This window comes from Elephas maximus, chromosome 4 (assembly GCF_024166365.1).
Source record: "Elephas maximus indicus isolate mEleMax1 chromosome 4, mEleMax1 primary haplotype, whole genome shotgun sequence".
NCBI lineage: Eukaryota > Metazoa > Chordata > Mammalia > Proboscidea > Elephantidae > Elephas > Elephas maximus.
Genome location: NC_064822.1, coordinates 39,862,961 through 39,884,068, shown reverse-complemented (window position 1 = coordinate 39,884,068; position 21,108 = coordinate 39,862,961). Strand labels below are relative to the sequence as shown.

Sequence of the window (21,108 nt, the reverse complement as noted above, 5' to 3'; positions counted from 1 at the left end):
TGAAGGGCATTTGACATCTGTAGACCTGTTATGCTAGTGCCTAGGCAAAGGGGCAGTGCATATTGAATTGCCCTGAGTTCCTGGCTTAAGAGGTGTGATGGTTAAGATTGTGTGTGAATTTGGCTGGGCCATGATTCTGTGTTTTGGCAGTCATATAATGTTGTGATCACTTCCCTGTTGAGATCTGACATGTGATCACCACCATGATGGGATCTGCTGTGAGTTGAAAGGGAGTTTCCTTGAACGTGTGGCCTTCATTGAATGTAAGTGGACATTCTAGCAGGGCTCAGAGGCTTTTTGCTTGCACTGGATCCTGTATCCGGCTCCTGTTCATCTGACCTCCGGTTCTTAGGACTTAAGCTAGCAGCTTACTTGCAGTCTTGCCTACTGATTTTGAGATTCCTCAATCTTTGCAGTCTGTGATCAAGAACCCTGTTCTCTGATCTGCTGATCTTTTGTTTGCCAGCCCCCATGGCTATGTGAATCAGAAGTCTCTATCTTGACCCATGGACTTGGGACATTCCAGCCTCTATAACCATGTGAGCCATTTCCTTGATATAAATCTCTCTTTCTAAGTTGGTAAAAGTGAACCCAAGGTAGAGTAGGGAAAGTGTTGACATGTCATGGGGTTGTTGACCAATGTCATAAGACAATATGGGTACTAGCTGTTTAATGCAAAGCTAGTTTGTTCTGTAAACCTTCATCTGAAGTACAATAAAATAGATAAATAAACCTCTCTATATGTACTGCATCTAAAGTGCCTTTGTCTGAGTCACTGCCTGGAACATCACCTGAGGCAGATGCTTTACAAGACAATCCTGACTGTTCTCAAAATATTTCCCCACCGATTTTGGCTTCTAGACCTATAACTAGACTTCAGTCCCAGTGAGCCCCAAAAGGTGAATAATACAATGTGACCCAGGAGAAGGTACACTACACTCCAAAAGAACTGCTTGACTTTTCTAATATGTACAAACAGAAACCTGGGGAATATGTGTGGGAAGGCTATTAAGGGTGTGGGATAATAGTGCAAGGAACATAAAGATGGATCTGTCTGAGTTTATTGATATGGGTCCACTAAGCACAGGTTTTTCAAAGTTTCAGATCAAGAAGTTAGGAAAGGATCTAATAGTTTATTTGGTTGGGTTGCTGAAGCATGAATTACAAGCAGTGGCCTACACTAAATCAAGTTGAAGTATCACACCTGCCTTGGTGTACTGTAGAAGATGGTATTCAAAGGCTTAGAAATTGGCATGCTAGAGTGGCTTTATCAGGTTAGACCCACAGACCCACACATGGAGTGCCCAGAGGACACACCTTTCACGATAACTGTGAGGAACAAATTTGTGAAGGGAGGCCCAGCATCCTTGAAGACTGTTATGATTGCTATTTTATGTAAATCAGATTTGACAGTGGGAAATGCCCTAACTGAATTAAGACATCTAACTACAATGGGGCTTATTGGACCCCTTGGTAGTAGAAGCCAAGTGGCTGCAATCAATTGACAAAGACAAGGTAGGCATGGTTATAGCAATGAACAGCGGAGTCAAACCAGTAATCAGAATAGTCTGACTCATATGGACTTATAGTGTTGGCTACTTAGTCATGATGTCCCTGGGAGTAAAATAGATATGAAATCTAGTAAATGTTTGATCTGTACAAGCAGATGAATTTCAGATCAAGTGAACAGCAGTCTAACTTGAATCACCAGAATAGAGAGTCACGGTGCCTCAATCAATTCCTGGACTTGAGAATTTAAAGACCCACAACCCCTTGAATGAAGGTGAGGTGGGGTCCCTTTGAGGAAAGACTCCAATACACTGCCAAAAATTTAAACTGTTAATCTTTCTCCCAGCTTTTCCTAAAGGGATCTATGGTCTTTTATGAAAGTGACTGTTCATTGGGGAAAAGGAAATAATCTGACTTTGGGGGGATTACTGGATACTGGCTCTGAACTGATAGTAGTAATTCCAGGAGACCCAAAATGTCACTGTGGCCCACCAGTCATAGCAGGGGCATATGGAGGTCAGGTTATTAATGGAGCCTTAGCTCATGTCTGTCTCAACAGTAGGTCTAGTGGGTCCCCAAAACCATCCTGCAGTGATTCTCCCAGTTCCAGAATGCATAATTGGAATAGATATACTCAGCAACTGGCAGAAAACCCCACAATGGATCCCTGACAATCGGAGTAAGGGCTCTTAAGTAGGGAAAGCCAAGTGGAAGCCATTAGAACTGCCCCTACCTAGGAAAATAGTAAACCAAAAGCAATACCGCACTCCTGGAGGGATTGCAGAGATTACTGCTATCATCAAGGACTTGAAGAACGCAGGGGTGGTTATTCCCACCACATTCCCACGAATCCAAGAGGAAATAGGATTGAAATTACATAATGGAGGTAAAGAAGAGTATGTATGGAATGCAGGAGCTCCCTCAGGGCATCTCTTACTACCACACCCTATGATTAAAGTTAATGGAAAACTACAGCAACCCAATTCTGCTATGACTACTATTGGCCAAATCCTTCAGGAATGAAGGTTTGGGTCACCCCACCAGGTAAAGAACCACAACCTGCTGAGGTGCTTGCTGAGAGCAAAGGGGATACGGAGTGGGTGGTGGAAATACCAGTTGTGGCCTTGTGACCAGGTGCAGAAATGAGGACTGTACTTGTTATGAGTATTTCTGCTTTGTATGTGTGCATCAAATATTTCTGTTGTTTTCACTTGTAAAATATAAGATGTAAACAGGGCTAGTGCATTTTCAGTTGTATGTGTGTTCGTTGTATCATGTTAGGTGCAAGTATGACTTTATAATTCTGTTTATTCAAAGTTTAGGGAGTTGTGTACAGGCGCCAAGTTGACAAGGGGTGGCCTTTGATGGTTAAGATGGTGTGTCAATTTGGTTGGGCCACGATTCTCAATGTCTTGGCAGTTGTATAATGTGTTCACTTCCCTGTTGAGATTTGATATGTGATCACCCCCATGATGGGATCTGCTGTGAGCAGCCAAACAATTGAAAGGGAGTTTCCTCAGGCGTATGGCCTGCATAGAATATAAATGGACATGCTAGTAGGGCTTGGAGGCTTTTTGCTTACATTGGGCCCTGCAGCTGGCTCCTGTTCGTCTGACCTCTGGTTCTTGGAATTTCAGCTAGCAGCTTACCTGTAGTCTTTTTTGCCGACCTTGGGATTCATCAGTCTTCGTAGCCTATGAGCAAGAGCTCTGTTCTCTGACTTGCTGATCTTGGGTTTGCCAGCTCCTGTGGCTATGTGAACCAGGAGACATCTATATCCTGTGCCACAGACTTGGGACATTCCATCCTCTACAACCACGTGAGCCATTTCCTTGATATAAATCTCTCTATAGACACTTTCACTTAACTTTCGCAGGTCCAGGGCCTCTTCCACCCAGCTCTGGAGGCTTGTGCAGACTTGGCACTGCTTGGCCTCACCCTATGTGGTGAGACTCCACTACTGCTCACCTCAGCCAGCATGCACTAACTGACCCAGGCAGCAGGGTGCTGGCAACCTCGAAACTGGTACTTCTTCACTGCTTTTGAATTGTCTCTCCTTTCCCCAGCCACTCAGTCCAACTCTTCAGCTTTGTCTTTGATAATCAGGGCTCCTAGAATGTCAGAGATAATCGATTCACTTGTTTTGGGGGGTCTTTGTTGTAAAACAGACGACAGGAAGCATCTGACTATTCCACCATCTCGGCCCCGCCTCTCCACTAGAGCTCTACCAACCTAGCTCTTCAGCCATCTGGACGCTGTAAATCTCCAGCTCTAGCTCTCAGTAGTCAGAAATCGGCATGGTCTCCTCAAGTGTCTCCCATCACTATGATCTCTGACTTCTCTGACCATAATCTCCTCTGACATTTCTCACTCCCTGCTCTAGAAACAACAGTGACTTCCTATTCCTTACCACATTAAGTTATAAACAAATCTTACCCCCGTTGGTCTATGTAGCCTTATATTGCACTGTCTTCATTATCTATCATGCTAATTTCTACCTATTTCTTGGCTGATGCTTTGCCAGGCACCATCTATCAATTCTTGTTCTGCTCTTTCTCCAAGGGCTTTAAAATTCCACCAAGTCCATGAAGAACTCACCAACAATTTACAATCTCCTACTCTGAACCCTTACTATTCTTACCATAGGAAACTCACAGTTTAGCACTTCTGTTATTTATCTACAATTCCTAACAGGATTATACACACCTTGAAAACAAAGGCTAATTTTGTACTTTTGTATTCCTTCAAATACCTTGCACAGCTTGGGACACATATATTTCATCATTTTCATAACACCAGATATACCAATAAGTAATTCATTCCAGAATCTCTTTCTCTACCCCAAGCTCTCATCTAATTTTCAAATCTACATAGGCAAGTGCCTAAGGGGCACATCACCTGAATATTCCACAGGCATCTCAAATTCAGTGTATTCAAACTGGATCTCACCATCCTCTATCCTCCTCCCCAAGCCAGGTCTTCTTCCAGGATTCCCTGCCTATGCACCAAACATGTGCTAAATTAGCTAATGCAGAAATGTGGGAGCTATCTGTGATACCCCCTTTTATCTCACCTACACACATATCTACTCTGCCATGAAATCTATCATACTTTCTAAATACCTGGTTAATACATTATCTTGCCTTCTATAAGTGACTCTGCTCATTCTCTTTCTTCCTGTTCTCTTAAAATATCCCCCTAACTACTCTCCCAGTGTCAGGCTCTCTCCCTTCCTAGTCATCCCTTTACCTTCTTACCACAGTTATTATTCTAAAATGTTCATCTGTTCACGTCACTAAACTTTCTACTTAAAAATCCATCAGTGGCCTTTCATCAACTGCAGAATAAAACACACATTCTCGCCATGTCTCTTATGGACTGGCTTCTGACCACCTGTCCTGCCTCAGCCTCTATCACTCTCTCTAGCTCAGTGCTTTGATCATTATCGTGCCCCCTAAGGAGTCTTTTCTGGACACCTTTTTTTTCCAAATTCTCCCCCATGAAAATTTAATACCACATATATCCTCAGTATCCATTCATGTACAGTATGTATATCTGTGTGTTGTATGTAAAAACAGTAAGTTTTTTTAGCCGCCCCCCCCACAAGAATTAATTCTCACTCTGTTGGGGGTGATATTGCCCCCACTGAGAATGCGGGCTTTAGCTGAAGTATTTGTATGCCTCTACACATCCTTGCTCCTACTTAGAAATGCCTTCCTCTCCCAGATATTTGTACAACAAATTAATTCCAACTCATTGTTCAAAGCTCAGCTCAAGTATCGAACTTCCAGGGAATGTCTCTCGAACTTCCCCAGTCTAACCTAGATATGCTGTCCTGTGCTTCTACAGGATTAGGTACCTATTTTAACACTCAGCATATTTGTCTGTCCCACCTACTGGATGCCTAACTCCCTGAAACCAAGGATGCCACCTTCTTCTTTTCTATATTCCAGTACCGGGATGGTATAAAGAGTTAACAGGCTCAGCTGCTAACTGAAAGGTTGGAGGTTCAAGTCCACCCAGATACTCTTCAGAAGAAAGGCCTAGTGATTTACTTACAAAAAATCAGCCATTGAAAACCTTAAGGAGCCCAGTTCTACTCTGACACACACATGGTCTCCATGAGTCTAAATCAACTCAATGGCAACTGGTTAGCCCGGTACCTGGCAATGAGTAATGTATGCTTGTTAGTTGGTTGAATGAATGATTGGATGAAAAACCTGGTCTTAATAAATATCTGCTCACAGAGGTTATGTGTAATCACTATAAAGTGATTCACGATTGCAAGCCATCTGTTCTTGTCAGGGTAGCCCAGCAGATCTCCTGACAGAGCCCAGTGGTCTAACAGTTCATTCACCTTCGCACCCTAAGCGCAATAGCCAGCATTTGTATATCAGGGAAATGGGTAACCGAATTACAAAAGATAAAACCTTTACCCTCGGATGGGTCAGTCTCCCAGAAACCGCATTACACATACGTTGAGTCACACAAGGAATAAGAACTACAAATTGAAAATAATTCCCCTGAAACAGCAAAAACAAAGACTACTGAAAAGATCTTTTGAGGGAAAGGGGACTGGAGTGAAGGTTTTAGAAAAACATTGCTGACCTCCTGGGGGTTGTTTGCCAGTGCTCTAAAAGCACGTTTTTTTAAAAGCCTTTGGTACAGTGCCACATGTCCACAGGTAGGCAAGAAGGTGCTGGCTTAATTTTCAAACCAAATCAACTGTAAAAGATATTGATAAAGTTTTTAAATGTTCTCACCAAGCAGATTTCTAAAAATTCTCAAAGCTTAAGAAATCTCATTAACGGCTAAACAGAAGACAAAATGGAACCAGCCCCATTCAAGAGGCTGATGTCATCTATCTCCCCAAAGAAAAGGCCACACTCTCCTTTGTGAAAAGACAGGGTGACATCACCTCCTGATCACATGTCGCTTAGCCCTTCCCCAGCTCATTCCCAGCTGAAGTGTTCTCTCCCTTTGCAAATATCACTGTTGTACTCACAAAGCTCCTTGACCTTGTTTGTGTGCGGGGTTCTATAGCCCAGTAAATGAAGGCCTCTGGGAGCGGAAGACCAGAAGAGACAAGGGGTGTGTGCAGCGCAGCTGACTGGGAGGCCGCTATTCACACAGCTTGCAGAAAGTTCTATGTTTCCTTCCACAACCCAACGGAGGCCTGCGAGGCAGAATTCAACCTCTGGACAATGCTGTCAATGGTGAATACTGTCAACCGATTAGCCAGGCAGGGCAACTGTGACCTTTTCATTATTTCCAGGGTATGACTCTCTTTGATGGTATGCATAAAGGCACAGCGATGTGGTTTAATCTCACTTCACCACGGTGCCGCTTTAAACACGGGCCATCAGATAAAGCCACTTCGTAGACCTGTTTTCTCAAAGCAGGTGGAAGATGTGTGGGGTCAACAAAGAAGTACATTTGTAAACGGGTTTATTTACTAATTGGCTTGCCAAATGAAGTATGTGGGGATTCTTCTTCAGCAGAAATGCTCAGGAAATGATGTCACCGTAGTTTTGTGAACTCTCAGCAGAATTCTTCTGCTCTTATTATTACACAGTTTGGAAAAGAATAGGAAGAAAGAGGGGGCCTGAAATGTGATTCGGTTCTGATGAAATGAGGGTAGGAGTTTAATGCCACTTCCTCTGACCAGGTGAGGAAGAGCAGCTCCGGGGCCAGGGGACTGGAGGTCCAGAGTCCTTCCACTTGATTCTGAGAAGAACTCTAGGGGTGCTCTGCAGAGACAATATCTTTGAATATTTTTTCTCCTGATGCTACACACACACACACACACGTGCACATCCACACACACGCTTCCCACACACACATTCAAGAACATTATTAACTATTACACTTTACAATTGTAATTTCTCATAATAGTTGAAGTATTGGAGTCCCACAACTTGCCAAGTTCAAGATCCTACTCAACACTCATTTGTTTGCAATATGATAAATTTCAATAAAAAAACAGGGTGCAGTCCCTATCTGTGTCTCAGACCTTAACCATGTATTATTACCCATATGGCCTGGACTCTGCTTAGCTCTCCAGGCACCTCCAGCATTGCTCCCTGCTCTAGACTTGCTGGTTTACTCATACTCACCCTATTTCCTCCTACCACAGGGTTTTTGCACTATCTGGAATCCTCTTTCTTCTTCCATTTGCCTAGTCAACTCCTAAATATTTTTAGTTGTTAGTTCAAATGTCCCATTCTCACAGAAGACTGCCCTGACCTCCTGACTAGGTCAAACACTCTATTGTGGGTCCCCATGTCACAATGTATCTCTTCTTTGTAGGATTTATCACACTTTTTATTTTATTTGTGTGATTATTTGCCTCATGTCTGTTGCCCTCACCAGCCTGGGAGCCCCATGAGAATAGGAAGCCTGTCTGATGTGAGTGGCCACTGTGTCCTCAGCCCAAGCACAGTGGGCTTATCATCTGTGGAATGAATTAATGAATGAAAAACTCATGACTTATGTCTACAGTTTATCTCCAAAGGGTAAAAACTGGGGAATGGGGGGAATCAGTCTCATGGAAGACCTTTTTCCTGATCTTTGTCTTCTTTGTTGGTGCCCTCTTCTCTGACAATCAGATGCAGAGTATAAACCCTATGTAGTTATAACACTGATTAACTATTAGTTTATCAGAGTCGATTCATTTTGCACAGATCTAAATCACTAGATCCTGTTCTAGAAGGTTCTTCTCACTTTAATTTAGACATAATGGACAGCAGTGAGTTAAAAATGTTTCAGTTTTGGCCCCAGCTGGCAAAATTGTGTTGCATAACTCTGGCTCCAACTTAGTAAGTTTTCAGCAATTGGGAGAAAGTTTTCAAATAGTAAACAGGAAAAGAGAATAGACAGAGGGTGTCTTTGACTCCCCCAGAAAAAGATTCCAAAGGGAACTGGTAGGAAGAAGTTTTCCCAACAAAAACTCAGAGATTTCATCAGAGGATTTAGTTGTGTGTAACTTGTTGGCAGGAGGCATAGAATGGTTGCAAGAATGCAGCAATGCAGTAATTGCGATGTAGCCAATAATGACCATAAATAAAAAATTTCTTAAGGTGGCCTTGGGCTAGTACAGCTAGAACCACCTGGAGGTTGGGGGCAGCAGCCCACTGAGGGGAAAGATATACCCAGCAAAGTTACTGTTCCTAAAAACCTCAATTGTAGCTGCACAGCAGAATTACTTAGGGAGCTTTTAATACTACTCTCCTACCTCCTGAGCCCCAGGTCTCCTGGTTAAATTTCCACCCTCTGTCCCATGTGAAAGCTTCCTCCCCATTGGGTCTCTGAAGCAATAAGCATCTTTCTTAGAGGGGCCCCAGCTATCATTGAAACAAGCTGTTTGTACAGGGTGCCCTTTCAGCACCTTAGAAGGCTTCTCCTAGCTCTAGGGATCCTGTCTTTTCTACCATTTTATGTCTCCAGCCTTCACATCCACTCTTGCCTATTCCTCAAAGTGTGGCCCACAGAGCAGCAGCAGCAGAATTGCCTGGGAGCTTGTTAGAAATGCAGATTCCCAGGCTCCACCCCAGGCCTACTGAATCAGAATCTGCATCTTAACAAGATCCCCAAGTGATACATATGTACATTAAAGTCTGAAACACACTGATCTGGGGCACGCTCCTAGCCCTTGAAAACCTAGGCCATCTCCCAGGATTTTTCTGGCCCTTCTATGTCTTCTCACAACTGTCTCTCTTTTCCTTAGAATCACGATGTTTCAGAATCCCAGAATAACAGAAATGGACTGTATTGTAGAGATGAATCAGTTCAATCCCTTCGTTTAACAAATCAATAAATTGACCATCCACTTGATGAACAGGAAAGTCCCAAACTTTCACAAGGTTAATTATCATAGCTCATTTACTCTGGGGATTCATAACCTACATTTCAAGTTATAAATAGCTCTGTGGATCACCACTGACCGAAAATCCCATACTTACACTTTAACAGAAATACACTCAGGCCCCAATTCATGATCACTTTGTGAACAGATGTATTTTTCATCATTTGTCATAGACTTAACCTCAGAATGTCCAATACTTGAGTGTATAATAGGGCTATTCAGTTACATATAGCTCTGGGATTCATATAATCAACTCGCTATAATGTTAACAACCCTTGAGGGTTTTTCATCCATGACATACATTCACATGTGCTCACCTTGGGCTCCCCCCTGGACTTTGACAACCTGGCCACAGCTTAGATGTCTGTGTACAATTCTTGCCATAATACAGTATTGCAACTTCACTTGTTTTTCAAGTTGACCAAAACTCACCAGTGAGCTCTAACATCCTGGTTGAAAATTACTGTTGTGATATCCACAAGGACTACGTTTTTCAGGTTTGGGTTCCTCTAGGACAGTGGGCCTCAAACTTTAAAGAGTTACACATGAAACTAGTTAAAACACACATTTTTGGCTGTACCATTAAAGTTTCTGATTCTGGGATGGGACCCCAGTGTTTGTATTTCCAACAAGCTCCAGGTGATGTTGAGGCTGCCGTTTGGGAACCCTCTTTGAGAACCACTGCTCTGGGGCCACCTGCCTCAACTGGCCCACATGACATCAAGTATAAAAGTCTCAGACCTCTCATTAAAAATGACTTTTCTCCTTCAGAGGAATTACTATCTCTAAGTTCTTCCTGAACCACCAATTTGTAGGGTCCTGAGGTACCCCTCCTCTGTTTGGCAGGTACAACACACATTATCCTGCCTTAGTGCATCACTACCTTACATTCCCTTCTCCTGCTCCTCCTCTCAGAATACGTTCCCTGCTCCTGCTCCTCCTCTCAGCCCAATCCTTTCCCCTCCCCTGCTCTTTCTCTGATTTACTCTCATTTTTTCTCTACCTCTGTCATTCTTTATTTAATGTCATCGTTAATTCCAATTCTATTCCACTGTACCTGCAAAACTCCCATCTCACCTTGCAAACTTGCTTGCCACACCCAGATACAGGTCTTCTCCCTAGAAACTTTGTTCTGTTCCCTCATTTTGCTTAGGCAATTCCCAGCTGCATCTTCTTAGCCAGTTATTTAAATCCTGTTGATTTTGACTTCACTTCCTCTCTTAACCCTAAAACCAAGGAAAAAAACCCAATCCATTGCCGTCAAGGCAATTCTGACTCATAATGACCCTATAGGACAGAGTAGAACTGTCCCATAGAGTGTCCAAGGAGCAGCTGGTGGATTCAAACTGCCGACCTTTTGGTTAGCAGCCCTAGCTCTTAAACACTATGCCACCAGGGCTTCTCTCTTAACCCTAACAGGATTTAATTCTCCAGGTTCTACTAATGTCTAAGTAAGCTTTCTAAAGCTTAGCACCAGATTATACCCTGGTTCCATTATTTGTTGATTGTATTGTTTCCAAGTATGGAACTGGAGAGGGAAAATTTGTTGATCAGATAGCAACTGCCAAATACAAGTGAGATGGGTGCAAGGCTTACCGTGAATGAACCACTGCATCTGAAACCCTTTCTCACGGTTACCAACCCCATCGGTGTGGAACAGCACACGAAGCTTGGACCCCGTGGTACTCCCTGGAGGGGGAATATCTGTTCCACAGTAGCGCCCCATCCGTCGCGATCCATCGTAGAGCTGAAACCAGAAAGAAACTTCCCAATGTAAAAAAATATCACATTGTCAGATGGAAAAAGCAAAGTCTACACATATAGGAAAAGCTGTCCCTTGGTTGAAGAGTTAAATCTGCTGAGGTAGGTTGAGTACAGGAGCCTTAACATTAAATATAGATAATCACATAATGTTTTAGGGATGGATCTAATTCCTAAGCCCAATAAATTTGGAAATCTTACTATAATTGTTCTATTTTATGTCGACCTAGCAAGTCCTCTCCAAAGGATAATACAGGCACAGGATAGGGAGATGGTGGGCAGAATGGGCCACTTTCACCTATTAGTCTGTCTGGACTAGGCTCTTTTACTTCTGTAAGCCTCTGTTTGCTTGATAGGAAAAATGCCTACCTTATGGGAAGGCTGCATGTATTAGTGAAGCTATACAGACAGAGCCTAGCCAAAATGCTTGATGCATAAGAGATGTGCAGCGAATAGCAGCTATTACAATTCTAAGCGATGTAATTTTCTGTAAAGACATATTAACTGTTAAAAAACAGACATTTTAGTTAGCTACAAAAAGGAAAATACAAAGGTTAATCCCACTGAAGATAACCACTGTTACCATTTTGTTAATACCAGACTTTTTTTCTTGACAATATTTTTTCATTTATATATATGTATATACAAGTATTACATATATATATGTGGATGTACAGGTATATGTGTGTGTCCCTGTGTATAAACTTGGACTAGATATTCAATTTTTATTTACCTGTTTGTCACTAAGCATGTCAGTAACTAGTCTGTGTAAACATCATTTTTTTTAAATAATTTTTATTGTGCTTTAAGTGAAAGTTTAGTAATTATTTTAATGGTGGCATAAACGCCACTGATACACTGAGTTAACATTAACAATTCTATTGCTGGTCATTCAAAGTATTTCCAAATTTAGTCAACATAAACATTTGTTTGATTTTTTTTTTCCCCCTAGATGGGGAATGAATAAAACAGTGAAATCTTTTATGGCTCTTGATACACATTATTAAATTTCTTACCAAAATGTTTATACCAATTTAATCTCCCATCAGCAGTTTACAGAGATGTTTCTTTTAGTGGATCTTTTTTTTTTTTTTTTGGTAATGGCGACTGCAATTATTTTTAAAATCGGTGCTTATTTGATAGTGAAAAACTATTTTTTTTTTTACTGTTATCTTAGTTTGTGATATATTGGTTGCTTTGTGATTGAAGGTTTTTTTTTTTTTTTTTAACATGCTTATTGGGCATTTATATTTCTTCTTTAGGAGCTTTTCTGCTGAATTCCCCCCACCCCCATTTTCCATCGGGGTATTTATATATCCTGTTGTGTACCCTTCTTTGGCCCCATTTAATAATTTCATCAGATACATATCTCCAAACTAAAAACAAACAAAAAAGAATCCCAGGACAAAAACCATTCAACCCTATCTGTTCACCTGGGAAAGAAAACAATCCAAAAAGATCAGTTTCCTCATGACTAAACCAAAAAAAACCAAACCCAGTGCCGTAGAGTCGATTCCAACTCATAGCGACCTTATAGGACAGAGTCAAACTGCCCCATAGTTTCCAAGGAGCGCCTGGTGGATTCGAACTGACGACCCTTTGGTTAGCAGCCGTAGCACTTAATCACTATGCCAACAGGTTTCCTCCTCATGACTAGTGCCATTATATTTTCTCTTTATCCGCTCAGTGTTCCTCTTACCCTGGAATGAGCTACTCATCACAATAAAATGGAAAATGTCTGACAACAGACTCACGGACTTCCTCGATCATTCTCTTGCAGAGTATGTCAAAGTGCATGTGTGTGTGCTTGAATTTATTTGTGGATAAATTTTGAATATGGCTTTAAAAAATTACAAGCTGACTCTGATGGATTGAATTAAGTCCCCCCAAAAATGTGTGTATCAACTTGGTTAGGCCATGATTCCCAGTATTGTGTGTCTGTCCTCCATTTTGTGATTGTAATTTTATGTTGAGAGGATTAGGGTGGGATTGCAACACCACCCTTACTCAGGTCACCTCCCTGATCCAAGGTAAAGGGAGTTTCCCTGGGATAAGGTCTGCACCACCTTTTATCTCTCAAGAGACAAAAGGAAAGGGAAGCAAGCAGAGAGTTGGGGACCTCATAGCAGCAGGAAAGCACCACCAGGAACACAGCAAGTCCTTCGGACCTGGGGTCCCTGTGCCTGAGAAGCTCCCCAACCAGAGAAAGATTGAGAACAAAGACCTCCAGGCTGACAGAGAGAGCCAACAGAGAGAGAAAGCCTTCCACTGGAGCCAAGGCCCTGAATTTGGACTTTTAGCCTGGTAGACTGTGAGAAAATAAATTTTTCTTTGTTAAAGCCATCCACTTTTGGTATTTCTGTTATGGTAGCAGTAGGTAACTAACACACTGACCAAATTATTTTTATTTATTGAAACACTGTGATATAAAATATTGTTTGAAACTTATTCATATGAGCATGTAAAACTTTATAACCAAATTTTATGAAATATTCCTATAGTCCCTTCGCTAATTTCTATAGCCAGGCATGAATTAGTTTTCCTTTGAAACCCCTCAGCTTTTTATTTGCACTTCTTTTGTGGAAGTGATTATATACATTTGTGTTATGTTTACAGCTGTGCATGTCTGTATCCCTACGTGACTGTGTGTTCCCTCAAAGCACAGATTAGCTCTTGAATTCCATTCATTGTCTAACACAGGACTTTAAGCAAAAAAAATAAAAATAAATAAATTTTATTAAGCAAGGCAGGTTTCTAATACGTTTGTCAATGAATGAATGCAATGATTTTTCCACAGCTGTATTTATTTTAGTAGGATTTAATCTGCACTATTACTTGAACTCTGCAGTTAGATAGTAGGGTCCTACAGTCTTAAATTTCAGCACACTTTTTTAGTCAGTGAAGGTTCTGGATACTTTGTGGCCATTCTGCTGAAAGAGGGGGTAGGGAGAGCCTTGTTCAAGGTCATTCTGAAAGCCAGGGGCAGCGCTCACAATAAATCCATATGTTTAAGTCTAGGCCTGTGTACTGAGTTCTAACAAGTGGCTGTTCATCAGACACACATTCTTGTGAGACTTGGGGGAGGGTCAGCAGAGATTTAAACGAAGAAGCTCAGAAAACCATTGTATCACTTACCCTTTAGGACTAAGCCTAAGCATTTTAAACAAATGAATAAAGATGAGTTTATTTTTCAGGATTATCAGTTCAGCTTCTTTTTTTCTAACACTGCTGCTTCGAGTGTGTATATTTATTATCAAGTTTCTAATATTCTAGATATTTGACAGAATACATGAGGTAGTAAATGAGAGAAAGAACAAAAACAAAAAACAAAGAGGAAACAGTAACAAAAGCTAAGACTCCCTTCACCTCAGATCTCTCTCCCATTAGCTAATGCAGGGGTGAAATTGGAGGCGGACGATGAGCTCAGCGTTGCAATCTGTGGACTCCTGAATTACTGGGCCACTGTAGAACATTTGGGCTCTGGTAACACAGTGGTTAAAGAGCTTGGCTGAGAACCAAAAGGTCTGCAGTTTGAACCTACCAGCCGCTCTGTGGGAGAAATTGTGGCAGTCTGCTTCTGTAAAGATTCACATCTTCGGAAGCCCCACGGAGAAGTTCTAATCTATCCTATAGGGTTGTTGTGTGTTAGAATCAACTCCATGGCAATGAGTCTTTTGTTTTGGTAGAACGTTTACCTCGGGTTCACAGTTTTCATTAATTCTAGCATTCTAGTTTAGGGATTCCAGTTGAAGATTAAAAAAAAGAAGAAGAAAACGAGTTGCCATTGAGTCAGTTCTAAGTTAGGTGACCCCATATGTGTCAGAGTAGAACTGTGCTCCATAGGGTTTTCAGTGGCTGATTTTTCAGAACTAGATCGCCAAGACTTTCTTCTGAGGCACCTCTGGGTGGTCTCAAACCTCCAACCTTTTGGTCACCAGCTGAGCGCATTAACCATTTGCAGCACTCAGGGACTTCAGTTCAAAATTAATTAATACAAAAAATGAACATACTGTTCCCAAGCATAGATATATAAACAAACAAATGCTCTATTGTCTTCCACCCAAAAAAGGCTCATTCCTAACTTTGGTTTGTTGTTTAGTGACAAAAGCTTTAATTATTTAATATGTATCCATATAGGCTTTATGGATTTTACAAAATACTAGGCAACAATGTTTGAGGAATTATATTTTAGATTCTATACAAGATTATGAACTATATAGCATTTTTGCCTCCCAGCTTAACAAGGCTAAGAGATGTGACATTTTCACATGATTTAGAGAGGATTTCATTTCCTTTCCGGATAAGATTATTTCATCGAAGGAAAGCCCCTGAGTCCTAGCCACAAGCAATCTTAAATAACAGTGTGAATGGAATTCAGGGGGGATGCAAAAGGAGTGGGTTTGGAGTGAGCATTGATAAATGACAACTGGTTTTTTAGTTTTTTTTGCTTCTGGAGGGGAGGGGGTGATGCATTGAAATAAACATCAAATAGGCACTGACGAAAATGCCTAAATATAATGTCAAAAAAATAAATGAATTTATTAATGCAGAACAATATCTCGATGGGAAAACAAAAATCCCCCACTCCCAATTTTATTAAATCAGGTTTTTTGTTTATATTCACACAAATGGTTAACATCACCTCTAGAATTCATTCCCGCCTAAATTTACCACACAGAAAGGAACAGTCATTTTTCAAAGTACACAAATACTGGTTACCATGGAAATCTGTTGGTTCACGCTGCTTCTGATCCTGTTTTCAGAGCAGACTGTTAACCACAGGACATTCCAGCTGTGACTCATTGCAACTATGGGCAAGCACGCTGGTTTGGTCCCGCTAAAAGTAAGATTTCCCCTGCTTTTAGAGGGCCAAAAGTTCTACTCCATATGAACAATATTTGAAGTCGAATTAAGTCCATATAAAGGAAAGTACTAGTAATTAAGATTTTCACTTTGAATATGCAGATCTAATTTGTATAACAATGCTCAGAGTTATATTTTTTTAAATACCAAAATAGTGTTTATATTTCTAAGTGGGCCATTAAATGTATCTTCAGATGCGGATATCTGTGTATTATAAAGCCTACCATGGAGAGTATTTTCAATTATTCTCTTACAGAAGGCCATTTAGGATTTTTTTGGTTGAAAGGCCCAGCCCCACCCCGCCCAGGATCATCTCAACTATTCTTTGTACACTCAAAGAGGAAGGAAATCTCTTGCCTAAGCCACATTTACCAATTTCTGTGTACTTCCTTTGCTTGGGTTTGATAATTTGGCACGTACATAGCTTATTAAACCATTACGGACTTCAGACTCCAATTGCAATATGAAATGATTCGTGGGCTCCTAAATATTAAGGACTCACACAAAGTGGAAGATACAAAACTGAAGACATATAAACTGTGATTAATCACTGACACAGACAGTCCAATTTATGTAAGATAAAGGGTTTTGTAGAAATTTTAAGAATCATGGAACTCAAATTCTTGAAGAACATATCCTACACTCAGCTAATGTGTAGCTAACTCTGTTCCCTCAGAAAGCATCAACTTTAAGAATCACAATAATTCTAATAGTAGGAATGTGCTTTTTTGAATGCATCTTTCTAAATTATTTTATGATTTTGAAAATTTATAACTGTAAGGAATGAACATCTAAATTGTCTCATATATATAAGAGAATGGGATGTGCATATTGACTGACTTTTTTCTAAACCCATTTTAGAACCACAATGACTGACAAAGAACTAAAACTCAGCCCTTTCTATTTTAGATTGGCATCTTATTCTATATATTGTTTTTCTTGTTTCCTTGAAGTTTTCCAGGAAGAAAATTCAGATTTTTTTTTTATATTAGAGAATTAATTTTCAGAATTTTTTTAAAAAATAGTCCATGTAAACACCGAAAACTAAACCCGTTTCTGTTGAGTCAATTCTGACTCATAACTCCTCTATAGGACAGAATAGAACTGCCCTGTGGGGTTTCCAAGGAGGAGCTGATGGATTTGAACTACTGACATTTTGGTTAGCAGCTGAGCTCTTAACCACTGCACCATCAGGGCTCCGCAGCCCACAGTAAACCCTCCCCCCAAGCCCCAGTTGCTGTAGAGTGGATTCCTACTCATAGCAACCTTACAAGACAGAGAAGAATTGTCCCATAGGGCTTCCAGGGAGCAGCTGGTGGATTCGAACTGCCGAACCAAGGATTTCTTTTTTACGATATCATAAATACAGAGAAACTTCTGGGGGAAAAGAAGGTCTATTTCTTAAGACAAACTTGTAAAAATTCCAAAGGAAAGTTTATCTTTTAGAGTTTAATATGTAATTAAAAGAATTCATCTCTTGGGAGGGAGAATTCCAGGTATAGGAGAAAATCTCCTATTTGTAGAGAACAAAAATTCTAATCAATGTAAACCAGGTAATCAAATTTCTGAGAACTATACTCAGTGAGTTCATGGAATGGCTGAGAAATCAGATTATTTTTAACAGGAAGCAGGAAAATAATTTTCTCATGGGGACATAATATATTCTCTGTGGTAAAGTCAGGTTCTGCATTCACAAGATTATATTTTAAGCAAATTTTAGAAGTGAAAATTACTTAACCTCTCTTAGTTACAGAACCTCTCCTTATCTATAAACTCGGCATCAGAATGGTGCTTATCTCATAAGGTTGTTGTAAAAAAATGAGACAAGCTACGTAATAGGTTTACTATGAGGCCTGGCATACAGATGGGCTCCAAATGTTATTCTAACTCTTGGATAGAGGCAATGGGAACCAACAATTTTTCCAAAGAACCCAGTCCAAAAACTTCTTTGAGAAAAGAAATATGATGGCTATAGAGAATTTGAGCTGACTTACGAAAAACACTTCACAGAAATCACGTCTGGCTAGACACGGAAGAAATGAATCAAGTGAGGAAGTAGGTGGCCATTGCTTGTAGTGGGTCGCTATGACGACCTGGTTCTGTGTGGAGACTCAGACATCGCTGACGTGTGGGGTGCTCAAAGCAAATCACACCATGACGTTTGGGGTGAACATAAGCACAGTGTCTGTATGGGGTGGAGGGAGAACAGTGGGGTCATAGCAGGAGATAACAGAGAATGTTAGAAAACCAGAGTCTGTTGGGGTTGCCCTGATGAGGTGAGGTGGATAAGGGAGAGATGATGGGCAAAGAAAGTGGCTCTACGCCATAAAAGGAAATGTGTTTTTATTTTCTGTTGCAGCCTTTCCCCTTTTCCTGTCCTGCCCAGCCCTGTACTCTAGCTGCGGAGCCAGGGAGCTCCCCAAGGAGCAGGAATTGGTAAATTCTTGGAACATCTCTCAGATTTTCCCCACCCCAAGAACAATTGTAACAGGATCTATGGAAGCTGCCTCATTAGAGTACTTATTAAGAATTCTGTTGCTGAACTTTACACATGAATCTCCTGGATAAACTTGGAATTTTAACAACTTGCTTTAACTTTGAAAGGCTTTTCAAATGTTCCTATAACAACAATGGAAATCACCAAAGGAGAGTCAGATAACAGGGTAAAGGGCTCTCATTGTAGATGAGAAAAGCCCAGGGAGATAAATACAAAATCAAATTATGGAAGGTAAATTAGGCAAACGTTGAAAGGGACAGCTATTAAGCAGAGGATGGTAGATCCAACTCTGCTCCCCACCAGCCTCAGGAGGCTAAGTTCCATCCATTAGACACACAGCCATTCACAGAGGCACACATCTATCTTCCCAAGGCACAGGAAAGGCACACTGCCAGGTGCCAACAGGGTGGGGTAGGAAATATGAAATGTCCGTCTAAAATTAAACAATTACTCATGCTGCTGGCCTTGCATGAGAGCAAGAAACCAACTAAAGACCACATTCGGAGTTATTTTGTGTCACTCTGAACTAGAATCTGTCTCAAACACTGACCATCTAGTCTCCTTTCTATCTTGTGGCCGGTTGCTGTCATTTCTTAGCAGCACACTTATGTTTTTATTTCTGCTTTCTATGTATTACTCATTTTAGAAGCTACAGAGGCTGATCTGGATTTAATTTTTTAAAAATATCATTGTCTAATCGTGGATGTGCACAAAGATTTAACTACCAAGAAGTTTACTCCAAAAACCAAAAACCAAACCTACTGCCATGGAGTCGATTCCGACTCATAATTCACTCCAGCATTGTTTATAATAGTGAAAATGTGAAAAGATTCTAAGTGTTTCACAATGGGGATTGGTGAAATCTATTGTGATGGCACTGGGTGGGGTTTTATTGTGATGATGGCATGTGCAAGGTTTAAAATGATGCACTATAATAAACAGCATGGAGAAATGTTCACAAGCTGTGGTTAGGTGAAAAATAGTGTTAAAGAATAGTATGTACAGGATGATAGCATTTGAATATGAAAATAAATATCTAGGGAGAGGACAGGAAAATGAATACCACCAAATGTTATTAGTAGATGTCTCTAAGTGATGGAATTTTAGATTATTTTTGTTTCCTCTATATTTTCTATATTTTCCAAATTTTCTGCAATGACTATGCATTCCTTTTTGCTCAGATACATTTATTTTTAAAGCATTATCTTTGGGGACCTACGGACATGGCAATGTGTAGATATGCACTGGAAAATTGTTCCAGTCTCAGAAGTCCATACACTTTTAGGTTGTCAAATAAGCTAGCTGGCCCACAAAAAATATTATACTAGCTATCTCCATAATCTTTTTTTATGTATCTCAAGATTATACATGGAAAGTAGTCCATTAAAGTCTTTTCATATAAAGGAATCTGTTCCAGCATTAATTTAAAACTATAGTTTGTCCCTAATGCTTCCTTCTTATTGTAACCAGGTTTTTATTATTAATGAGACTATTTCTTCAGGTTTCAGGGGCTGAAGACTTCTTCCAAACCTAAGTATTGATGGTCACTGATCGAACAATAAGTGCCTAATTCCTTCCCTAGTGGAAAGTGAGATGCTTTGAAAGCCAAGAGTACTCTTCCATGTATACATGAACATTTAATGAGCAATAGCCTCCCCTTTGCCAACTGTCTCACTACAGTGAAACACAAAACGTTTTTTATATTATTCTCCCTCCTAAGTGCCTCACCATCTGCTACAGATGAACTCAGGAGCAGGGAGGAATCTGGTTCATAGAACAAAGTGAAATCATAGACTCCTGAGCTAGAAGGAAACAGAATACCGTCATTCAGGCTCTTTCACAATTCAGGGAGAGTGGGAAGAGAAAGCCTGTTAAATAAATCATAAATGTAGAAACTGAAGGGTAAAGATGTCTTTTTTTTTTCTTAATTCTGAAATGTTGCAATTGGAAAGCTGTCCCGTTTTAGAAAGCAGAAATTCAACAAAATTAATCAAAATCCATAATATGATTACTGATTTTTAAAATATAGCATTCTGATCTATGCATTTGTATTCATACTGGTGTTTTTTCAGTGCTGGAAGGGACCTTATATGCATTTGCGGCCACTGTCTGAGGAACAGAGCCAGGTGAGGACAACCAGGGAATGAAGGTGTGGCATCAGGAGTGTAGATAGAATGACTTTAAGTTTTGTATATCTAAGGGGATTTTTATTGGCTTAAGGGTAGTTTTGTAACTATCTGTAGGGTTGGTTATTACTCATCTTGATTCTGTCCTTCATGTTTGACAGAATATGGAGATATATACAAAGTTCCTTCTGAAGGCTGGTACATCTGCCTCCTTCACTGCAGCTAACTAACGCAGTAGTATGGAATTCTCCAATTCTCCATTGTGGAGGCTGCTCAGAAAAGACCAGCGTGTCTTTTTGAGTATGGGATTCTGATCTCACTAAGATAAACATCCCTTCTACTAATTTTTATGATTAAAAATCACATTTTACTCAGGCAACTTTTTGAGCCTAAATTTCTTATAAAATGCCTCTCATTATGTTTAATGACACTGCAAAGTGTTTAGTTTAATTAACCAAATGATACACCTCATTTTAAACTTCTTTGAG

General features: G+C 40.4%; 1 protein-coding gene across 1 annotated transcript in view; it reads right to left on the bottom strand.

The window, feature by feature from the left end:
- The window catches only part of CUBN (cubilin), a 341,241-nt gene that overhangs the window by 194,608 nt on the left and 125,525 nt on the right, over positions 1-21,108 (bottom strand). Inside the window, exon 28 of the mRNA XM_049881914.1 lies at positions 10,970-11,120. Coding sequence (XP_049737871.1) covers positions 10,970-11,120 — 151 coding nt within the window. The remainder of the gene's footprint in view (positions 1-10,969; positions 11,121-21,108) is intronic.